The 10,218-nt window shown below is 58.5% G+C and overlaps 2 protein-coding genes across 4 annotated transcripts in view; one reads left to right on the top strand and one right to left on the bottom strand.

Annotated features, from left to right (window-relative positions):
- The first annotated feature begins 1,104 nt into the window (after nucleotides 1-1,104).
- Nucleotides 1,105-4,924, top strand: ENDOG (endonuclease G). Its single transcript, XM_017499154.2, is given in 5 exon segments — nucleotides 1,105-1,338; nucleotides 1,341-1,580; nucleotides 1,583-1,812; nucleotides 3,300-3,409; nucleotides 4,575-4,924. Coding segments are annotated over 5 exon segments (894 nt in total). The 5' UTR covers nucleotides 1,105-1,307; the 3' UTR covers nucleotides 4,858-4,924.
- The window catches only part of SPOUT1 (SPOUT domain containing methyltransferase 1), an 8,177-nt gene continuing 2,272 nt past the window's right edge, over nucleotides 4,314-10,218 (bottom strand). The window contains exons 4-12 of one of the 3 annotated variants that reach the window (XM_017499151.2): nucleotides 9,328-9,487; nucleotides 8,845-8,934; nucleotides 8,691-8,740; nucleotides 8,329-8,459; nucleotides 7,306-7,378; nucleotides 7,092-7,190; nucleotides 6,356-6,458; nucleotides 6,042-6,189; nucleotides 4,314-5,079 (exon numbers count right to left, since the gene is read on the bottom strand). In XM_017499151.2, the coding sequence (XP_017354640.1) occupies nucleotides 5,011-5,079; nucleotides 6,042-6,189; nucleotides 6,356-6,458; nucleotides 7,092-7,190; nucleotides 7,306-7,378; nucleotides 8,329-8,459; nucleotides 8,691-8,740; nucleotides 8,845-8,934; nucleotides 9,328-9,487 (923 nt within the window). In that variant the 3' untranslated portion in view covers nucleotides 4,314-5,010. The remainder of the gene's footprint in view (nucleotides 5,080-6,041; nucleotides 6,190-6,355; nucleotides 6,459-7,091; nucleotides 7,191-7,305; nucleotides 7,379-8,328; nucleotides 8,460-8,690; nucleotides 8,741-8,844; nucleotides 8,935-9,327; nucleotides 9,488-10,218) is intronic. The other 2 variants (XM_017499150.2, XM_017499152.2) reach the window with 2 other exon arrangements.

The raw sequence follows: 10,218 nt of genomic DNA, 5'->3' as shown, positions 1-10,218 counted from the left end.
AAAAAAAAAAAAAATGTCCATACTACCCAATATGATCTATGGATTCTATGTAATCCCTATTTTTATAGAGATTCCAATGTCATCTTACAGAGAAATAGAAAAAATTGCCCAGGCATGGTGGCTCACACCTGTAATCCCAGCACTTTGGGAAGCTAAGGCAGGCAGATCACTTGAGCTCAGAAATTTGAGACCAGCCTGGGCAACTTGGCAAAATCCTGTCGCTCCAAAAAAAAAAAGAAAAAAGAAAAAGCTGAGTGTGTTGACACATGCTTGTAGTCCCAGCTCCAGGGAGGATGCTTTGAGCCTGAGAACCAGAAGTTGCAGTGTGCTGTGATTGCACCATTGCACTCTAGCCAGGGCAACAGAGCGACACCCCTTCTCACAAATAAACGCCACACAAACAACAAAGCATAAAGCTGGAGGTACCACATTACCTGACTTCAAAATATATTAAAAAGTTTCAGAGGGGCATGGTGGCTCCACCTGTAATCCCAGCACTTTGGGAGTTCAAGGCGGGCGGATCACGAGGTTAAGAGTTGGAGACCAGCCTGAACAATATGATGAAACTCCGTCTCTACTAAAAATACAAAAATTAGCCGAGTGTGGGGGCGCGTGCCTGTAATCTCAGCTACTCAGGAGGCTGAGGCAGGAAAATCCCTTGAACCGGGGAGGGGGAGGTTGCGGTGAGCTGAGATCGCGCCATTGCACCCCAGCCTGGGCAACAAGAGCGAAACTCCGTCACAAAACAAAACAAAAACAAAACCTTTGCCAATTTGGTAGAATTGCGGGGCTTATTTTATGGTGTCATGGAGGATGGATAGCCTGGGGCTAGATATTTCTGGGGCCCTGTGTTTGCTCTACGAGCTAGGAGCTCCCTCTCCGGGCCTTGTAAAGGGTGAGACTAAGCAGTGACAATAAAAGCGCTCGACAGTGCTGGACCTTGTGGAGGTGCTTATTAAGCAGGAGGTCCTTGCACAGGCGCAGAGGAGGGGACGCCCCCAGACCTGCAGGGCCCCTGGGAGGTGGGGGCGGAGCCAGATCTGACGGTGGCCAATCGCGAGCTGAGGTGAGGGTGCCACGCCCCTCAAGCCGCATATTAAATACGCAGAGAAAGGGCGCCGGGGACACCCGTCTGGGACCCGCTACTCTTCTCTGGGTTCTGAGTCCCCAGCTCTTGGGAGCTTTTGTGAGTGGAAGGGAAGTCACTCTATCGCCCGCGGTCCTAGCAGCCCGGTCCCGGCAGTGGGTCCCCCGGCGCGGCTCCTTTAAGAGCTCTTGAGTCGCCCACCGGAGGTCGCCTCTACGCCATGCGGGCGCTGCGGGCCGGCCTGACCCTGGCGCTGGGCGCGGGCTGGGCGAGGCCACAGAGGGCTGGCTGGGGCGGCGGGAGGACGCGCAGGCGGCGCCGGGGCTGCTGGGTCGGTTGCCCGTGCTGCCCGTAGCGGCGGCCGCTGACTTGCCCGCTGTGCCGGGGGGACCCGCGGGCCGCGGCCCGCGCGAGCTGGCCAAGGACAGGCTGCCACGGCCGGCACAGCTCGAGAGCCGCGAGTCGTACCTGCTGTGCTAGGACCCGCACACCCGCGCGCGCTCTGGGTGGTGGAGCAGCTGCGGCCCGAACGGCTCCGCGGCGACGGCGACCGCCGCGCGTGCGACTTCCGCGAGGACGACTCGGTGCGCGCCTACCACCGCGCCACCAACGCCGACTACCGCGGCAGCGGCTTCGACCGCGGCCACCTGGCCGCCGCCGCCAACCACCGCTGGAGCCAGAAGGCCATGGACGACACGTTCTTCCTGAGCAACGTCGCGCCCCAGGTAGCGCCCCCGCCCTGGGCCGGTCGCGGAATGCGGGGCCTCGGCTTGTTCCTCTGCAGACGGGGCAGCTGCCCAAGTGCCCTCGGTGGGGGCTTGCAGTCGCACTCCGTGGCGGGAGGGAGCAGCCCTGGGCTCCCGGCAGCGGCTCTGCAGGCGGACCAGGGCTTGAGCTCCAACTGCGAACCCTGGGCACCCTGGAGCGTCGCTTTCCTCGTCTGAAAAATGGGGACAGTACCGTTCTTCACCTTCCTCCCGCGGTAGTGATGCGGCGCTGAGGCTCACAGAGGCAAAGTGACGGGCAGTGTCACACAGCAGAAGGCAGGCAGTCTGGGTAGAACCGCAGCCCCCAACCTTTTTGGCCCCAGGGTCCGGTTTCATGGAAGACAGTTTTTCCACGGCTTGGTGGGTCAGGGCAGGTTTCAGGATGATTCAAGTGCATTACATTTATCGTGCACTTTATTTCTGTTATGATTACACTGTAATATAGAGTGAAATATACAACTCACAGTAATGTAGGATCAGTCCTGTCTGGAGGTGATGGGCGACAATGACAGATCAGGCATTAGATTTTCAAAAGGAGCGCACAACCTCCTCGCATGCGCAATTCACCATAGGGTTCCGGCTTCTTTGAGAATCTCCTGCGGCCACTGATCTGACAGGAGGCGGAGCTCAGGCTGCCATGCCAACGATGGGGCGTGGCTGTAAATACAGGTGAAGCTTCCGGTGCTCGTCTGCTCCTCACCTGTGTGGCCCAGTTCTGGTACCAGTCTGTGGCCCAGGTGTTGGGGACCCCTTGTCTATAAAACCGTGGGCCTCCAGACATCGTCCTACACTGCCTGTCTTGGATAAGTTTCGAGGCAGACACCTGGCCCACCGTCAGGCCGTTAGTGCCAGGCACTGTGCACCTTGGGTCAGCCACCCTCTTGGCCTGTTCCCAGCAGGGCTTGGCACCAGAGGATGGAGGCTGCCGTGGGGCTCTGGGTGGAGCCCATAGGGCAGCAGCCTCGACCCAGCCTCCTTCCAGAGCACAGCCCCCTACCCCCTTTCCATTGTCCAAGGCCTGGAGAGCTCAAGATGGAGGCAGATTTCTAACATTCCCAGCTAGGCTCTTCTGTGGCTCAGACTGGGAAAAGGAAAGGGCTGGTGGTTGGGAGGGCTGGTCTTCCCATGAGCCCCCGGGTGGGGCTGAGGACAGGTCTCAGTCCTTCTCTCTGAAAGGTGGAGACATGCTCCTTCCTTCATTCAACTCTTGGGAGCTTTGACACCTGGGCTGTGGGAGGGACAGGTGGTGGCTAGTGCTCGTCAGCCCTGCCCAGCTCCATGTGGCTTCAGGGAGTGACTTTCATTCCTTGCCCCTCAGTTTCCTCATGCTTGCTCCCCACTGGGCATCTCTGGGCATGTCCACTCCCCCAGGGCCCGGGGCAGCCGTCTGATAGAGGAGGAAGGGCCCCAGCCACAGTCCTGCTGAGCCCCACCTCTCCTCCCAGGTGCCCCACCTCAACCAGAATGCCTGGAACAACCTGGAGAAGTACAGCCGCAGCTTGACCCGCAGCTACCAGAACGTCTATGTCTGCACAGGGCCACTCTTCCTGCCCAGGTAAGGTGGAAACCAGGGGGCTGGGGGGTGGCAGAACCTCCCACTCACTCAAGGCCCCTACTGTCACTCACAGGGCCAGGCTTGCCCAGGCTCTGGGTCAATACCTGTTCACTACTCATCTGGTGTCTTGGCAAGTCTGTCAGCTTCCCTGCCTTTGGTCCCCTCGTTCCACTTCCACAGCCAAAGACCTTTTGGGTACCCTCCTACCATCTCTCCTCTGCCCATGGGCAGCAGCAGGCCCTGAATCTGCCCCCGCTTCTCCCTGCTGTCACCTCTTGCCACACCAACCCAATCCTGTTCTGCTCATTTGGAACTCCTGCAGGTCCCTGGTGCACCAAGCTCTCCCACCTTCGGTCTCTGCTCTGCTTGGAGCACTTTCCTCCACCCTTCTCAGGAGTTTGAACTCAGATCTGCTCCAGGGCCTCCACCCTTGCCTCCCAGGTGGAAGCGACCCAGCACCTCTGGCCATGCTCCGTGGTTTCTCTGGACTGCGGAGGCCTGGGACTGGGAGGCAGTAGGTCAAGGCTGAGCAGCTCGCTCTGGAATCCACAGGCTCGGGATGGAATCCAGGCCTCGTCACCTAGTCCCTTGGTGCTGTGAGCAAATGACCTGTGTCCTCCTCTGCAAAACAGGGCCAAAACCTGTGACCTCTTGGTTGATGTCACATGCTTCCTCAGGGCCTGGCCCATGGTCAGGGCTTAGCATGGGCTGGCCAAGGCAGTAGTTGGGGCACTGATCAAATTTCATTAGCAGGTGCCTCCTGTGACCCGCAGCAAGGGAGAAGACTGCCCAGGGGAAGCCCTCGTCCGGTGTCACGGTCCTTGCCCACTTGGTGCTCACCTCCGTGGGGAGAGACGGACAGTCGTTAAGTGTCCCCCCAGATGAATGTGAATATTCAGAAGGCTCAATTCTTCTAGCAGCGTTTATTGTCCCCCACTCCGCCTGACCCAGTGTTGGGCATGAGGAAAACAGAGGGAAAGAGCCTCCACCCCGAAGAGAGTTCTAGCCTCAAGCAGGAGCCAGGCAGGGCAAAGAAGTCTCACAGTGAGAGGGTGGTCCGCCAGGTTGACAGAAGTTAGAGTACGCATCAGGGAAGGCTTCCTGGAAGAGGTGGCCTTGGGTTCAACCGGGCCTCCTGCCCATGTGTGCCTGGGTCTTCCCACAGGACAGAGGCTGATGGGAAATCCTATGTGAAGTACCAGGTCATTGGCAAGAACCATGTGGCAGTGCCCACACACTTCTTCAAGGTGCTGATCCTGGAGGCAGCAGGCGGGCAAATCGAGCTCCACTCCTATGTGATGCCCAACGCGCCTGTGGACGAGGCCATCCCCCTGGAGCGCTTCCTGGTGCCCGTTGAGAGCATCGAGCGGGCCTCGGGGCTGCTGTTTGTGCCAAACATCCTGGCGCGGGCAGGCAGCCTCAAGGCCATCACAGCAGGCAGCAAGTGAGGGCAGAGCCCAGCGAGACTGTGGGTGTGTACAGGCCAGGGAGCATTAAAGGTGGGGATTTTTGGAGCCAGTCTGTCTGTGTCTGTCCCAAGTGACCTGCAGAGCCTCTGTTTTCACTACTGCTTCACTGATGTCCTGGACCCCTTAGAACATTCAGGTGGGCCGGGCACCTGCCTGGGTGAGGCCAGGCTGCAGAGCAGCCAGGGAGATGAGGATGGCTTCCTGGAAGAGAAGTGTGGCAGTGGGCTGGGGCCTGGAGACCAGTGGGTGCCCCCGCTCCCAACTGTCTTCAGAGGCGGGCTGCCCAAGACGCAGCCCACTGGGGCCCACCGTCCTTAGCAGGGCCTGGTGAGGTTGACAGGCCCAGGTTCACACTGCACCTGGAGAGCCACACAGCCTGCTCCTCAGTCTCCGCTTCTGTAAAATGGAGGTAAAGGTAACAACGCCCACCTCCCAGGGCCAGGGGAGGTCAAGGAGATGGGCAGGAAGTTCTCAGCCCTCACACAGGTGAGGAAGGGTGGGAGCCAAGGTTCCTGCTGGGGCGTATGGCTGGCAGGCTCAGAGCGCTTGGACTGGGCAAGGCCTTAGGGATGAGTAGACAGGGCTGACCACGCTGCGAGACTGATGGGAGCACCAGCCTCCCCAGCAGAGTGCCCACAGCACAGCGTCCTATGCCTGACTCCAGAAGTGACCACACAGGCTGCATAAGGCCCAGGGGTGGGTAGAGCCGTTCCTGGGAAGGCTCCAGCTGCACGCAGCTTCCCCCCGTGGGACAGATGCAAGTGAGACCCCAAGGGGAGCGTTGCTGTGTCCACCATGGTCACACGCCAGGAAGGGGCAGAACCAGGACCCTGGAAGATCACCGAATGCACAGCTAAGGAAGCAGAGGCCAGAGTGGGGCGGGGGGGGCAGAGCCCCCTGGGTCACACATCCTGGGAGCCCAGGACGGGCACTAGCACCCAGGGTTGACTCCTAGCTGTACTCCGCCTGATGCAGTGTTGGGTAAAAGGTCATGTCCTGTCCCTGCCGCAAGACTGCTGTGGTCAGAGGCCGAGGGGGTGAGAGGACCACCTCCAGACAAGGCAGCCACGGGCAAGGGTGAGTGGAAGGGCAAGAGTGGCAACTCCTACTTGGAGCGATCCCGAGGCCCCAGCGGCTGGCAGTGGGGAGGCTGGTGGGCTTACCTCCGTGCGGATGGTGCGGCTACCTTGGCCAGGACATGTGTTGACATACAGGTCGAAGAGGACACTGGGTTCAGCCACCTCCAGGTTGGGGTCAGCATCCACTCCAGCTTCCAGCCCCTGGAGGCCCCCGAACACCACAAGAGCATGCCTGGCACGTGCAAGAGGGGGTGCTCATCAAGGCCCCACTGAGCACAGAGCCCCACCCAGTCCCTCCCCACCCCAGACAGCAGGGGCCCATCTGGGCAGCTTCACCCACCATGCAGGTTCCTGGCCACATTCTTCCTGGCCTGGCCCCGGCCCCAGGAGGTACCCACCTGAAGTTGGGAAGCTGGGCAGAGGCCACATCCGAGCCGCGCTCTGAAGTCCCGATCGTCAGGTCATACCCGTCCTGGAAGGGGGCCTCGGCAAACACAGCACCTGGGGATGGGGCCAGCTCGGTGCGGGTCCTGCTCCCCACAAGCCACAGCTTGGGGCATGTGTGTGTACTGAAGCAGGGGTGTGTGTTGGGGGGTATAGAGCTGTTCCTGGGAAGTCAAGGACTGAGCAGGACAGAGACCAGGCCTGTGCTTAGCTGGGAAACAGTGCAGACTGGATAGGAAGGTCTGTTCTAACCAGTCTCTGCCCTGTGCTCTTCCCTCATGCCCTGCCTGAAATACTCCCTCTGTAATCCTTAGTGGGTAGAGTTGCCGGGTGGGGGTGATGGCTGCAGAGTGGGATTGGGCACCAGAGGCCTAAACCCATACCTCAGCTGTCACCCAGGCTGGTGACGAGCACGAAGTGGGCCTCTGACATTTCTGGCCCTTTTGCCCCTCTTCCCAACTCCACAGAAACGTTATTAATCAATGATGATACTTTTGCTCAGTAGTCTTTTGCAGCGTTCCAGGCAGTGCATCCAGGGAGAACAAGGCTCAGAGCAGGAAAAGCACTTGCCCAGGGACACGTAGCACGTTGACAGGACAAGAACTTGGTCTGATATTTGGGTCAGGCAAGGCTCCCGGCCACCTCCCAGAGGGATGGATAGATATTCAGAGAAGGAAGCTCTGTCCTTACTGAGGCAGGAGGCCAGACGGACGGTGTAGCCCCAGTAGAGACCAGCTTTGGTGCGAGGGTCCTGCGATGACACCACCTTGCCACGGTAGGTCTTGCATTCTGGAGGGGTAACAGAGTCTGTAAGACGGGATGACGGGACAGGGGATGGAAGGAGGTGGCTTTGAGCCCTGGAGCTGGTCAGGCCAACCCAGGGGCTAGGGAACCTTCCAGATACCTGGCAGCTGCTGCTGGTTCAGTCGCACGGTCACCCGAAGCCCGGGCTCCAGGTTCCTATCGATCTTCACCTCCTGGGGAGAAGCCAGAAGAAATGAGTGCCATTCCCCTCAAGATCAGCAGGGGTCATGGCTCTTTCAGATGCTGCCAGGGGAGTCCTGGGGCTGGCAAGGGGTCCAGGGGTCCAGGTCAGCCTGGCACCCTCCACCCCTGGCACTGGGGGGACCTGCTCACAAGAAACAATTTATGCAAAACACAGACCATCGGCCAAACATGCACGTTTGGGGCACGCATGGCACAGCGTAGAAGTGGATGAAACCCAGTCTTCTACATTTTGGTAGCTCTGCCACTTTTTTTTTGAGACACAGTCTTGCTGTCACCTAGGGTGGAGTGCAGGGGCATGGTCTCGTCTCACTGCCCTGTCTGTCTCCTGGGTTCAAGTGAATCTCCTGCCTCAGCTTCCTGAGTAGCTAGGATTACAGGCATGCCACCACACCTGGCTAATTTTTGTACTTTTAGTAGAGATGGGGTTTCACCATGTTGGCCAGGCTGGTCTTGAACTTCTGACTTCAAGTGATCCGTCTGCCTCAGCCTCCCAAAGTGCTGAGATTACAGGGGTGAGCCACTGTGCCTGGCTTGTGCTTTCTGACAGGAGGGGGACCCCATACACATGCATGTTTTTGCCTCTGACTTGAGACTTGAGGGTAAAGAGGCGCCAGATGAATGTCCCTGTCGCAGCTTGACTCTGCGCCACACGGGAGCAGCTCCAGGGTGACTTTCAACTTGTTTCTTCAGGGTTTTGTTTGGACCATGAGGACTGTCTTCTGTTGATTTGCTTTTTAAGCAACAGTGAATTCATTCCTGAGTTTATCAATTGAGCCGCATTTTGCACAATCCTCTGGCCCAAATTTGCATGAGTGAGGGATTTTGGGCAGGTCCAGGGCTCCCCCAACACCCCCCTGCTTGCCCTCCATTGCCAGGCTGTGTCCTGGAGGTGTGTCCCAGCCCACCTTTTTGTTCCTACCTTTTTCATGCCACAGTTAACAAAGGAGCCGTGGCCTGGCCTGGTGGGCCGATCCACCACGACGCCCTCTCTGAACTCAGATTCCTCGTCCTGACGCATGTGGTGGGGACTGTCCAAGGGGTTCAGGAGCCCTGTGGAGGCAGGGCTGGGAGGAGTCTGGGAAGTGCTGGGCACACAGGGTGCAGTGGGGACCCTGGAGCAGAGGCTTAGCTCTGCCACAGACCTGCAGCTTGGCATCAGGCACAGGTCTTGCTCTCCTGGGCCTGCTTTCCCACCTGGATGGTGTAGGGTAGGACTGGGTGGTCTCTCAGTGTCTGTGGCACCATCCAGGGGAAATGGGGGGTGGGCCCACACAGCCTTACCTGCAAACTGTAGATCCTGGTGCTTGGGGAAGAACGCCTTCCTCAGGTACCTGGGAAAGAATGCTGACCTAAGGATGTTCCCAGGGGAAGCTGCCTCCTACCTGGCCTCCACTTTGACACAGCCCTCCCTCCTGCTCTGGGGGGACCCCCTTACTGCGGACACTCCAGGTACTGCAGGATCCGGGCCAACTGAACGCATGCCTGCCCCTTCTTGCCAACTCCTGTGAATTGCCCCTCCACAGTCCTGGAGAGAGAGATGGGGGCTCAGGATCCAGCTGTGGCCCCTTCAAGGGTTCCTCCCTACAAGTGCACGCCTGTAATCGCAGCTTCTCAGGAGGCTGAGTTGGGAGGATCACCTGAGCCCAGGAAGTAGGGGCTGCAGTGAGCCATGACTGCCACTGCACTCCAGCCTGGGTGACAGCTGAGGTGTGGGTTTAGGCCTCTGGCTCCCAATCCCACCTCTGCAGTCATCACCCTCACCCGACAACTCTACCCACTAAGGATACGGAGGGAGTATTTCAGGCAGGGCATGAGGGAAGAGCCAGGCATGTGGACAGGGGGCAGGGCGAAGCCTTGGCCCATCCCGGCAGCCCCTCCCTCTCCCCGAGCCCTGGCACCCTGTGGGATGGCCCCTCACTTGGCATCCTGGCCCTCCTCATCAAACACCACAATCTCATCCACACAGAAGATGGCGCAGGCTCTGGCAATCTGACCGGCCAGGTAGGTGCGAAGCTCCGGCGACTGGGCATTGTCCAGGATGGAGCCCGGCAGGGCTATGCTTAAGGTGTAGGGCCGCCCTGAAGGAAGGGGTGTTCCCAGTCAGCCTGAGAGGCAAGGGCCCCCTACCCTCCTCTCCCTTCCTTTGTCGCCAGTGCCCAAGGTTAGAGAATTTCCCAAATGGGAGGAATTTTGAGGTGAGCAAAATAGATCCATTTCCCCTCTCTGGGCCTCGGTCACCCAGGATGAAAATGATACAGCAACCTCCGAGGCTCCTTTGAGCAGGGCAGACCGCTGGGAGAGGCTGTGGAGTGGGCAGCAGCAATGGCCTAAGTTCATATCCTGTCCCCCTAACTACCTCAGTTCTCCAGCTGTCAAACGGGGATCAAATGTAAGCTGGTATCTAATAAGCCTTTTGTGTGTGCACATTAACCTGATGGCCATTAACCTCATCCCAGTGAGGACACTGCCATTATCCCCATTTACAGGTGAGGAACCTTCAGCCCCAGGAAGTCAAACATGTGGCCCAAGGTATCACAAAAGGTGGCTCACTCCTATAATCCCAGCACTTTGGGAGGCCGAGGCAGGCAGATCACCTGAGGTCAGCAGTTCAAGACCAGCCTAGCCAAAATGGCGAAATGTCATTTGTACTAAAAATACAAAAACTAGCAGAGCCTATAATCCCAGCTACTTGGGAGGCTGAGGCAAGAGAATCGCGTAAAGCTGGGAGGTAGAAGTTGCAGTAAGCTGAAATTGTGCCATTGCACTCCAGCCTGGGCAAGTGAGTGAGACTATGTCTCAAAAAAAAAAA

The sequence above is a fragment of the Cebus imitator genome, unplaced genomic scaffold (assembly GCF_001604975.1).
Source record: "Cebus imitator isolate Cc_AM_T3 unplaced genomic scaffold, Cebus_imitator-1.0 Scaffold254, whole genome shotgun sequence".
Taxonomy (NCBI): domain Eukaryota; kingdom Metazoa; phylum Chordata; class Mammalia; order Primates; family Cebidae; genus Cebus; species Cebus imitator.
Note: the sequence above shows the minus strand (reverse complement) of the source record. Positions and strands in the feature narration are given on the sequence as shown.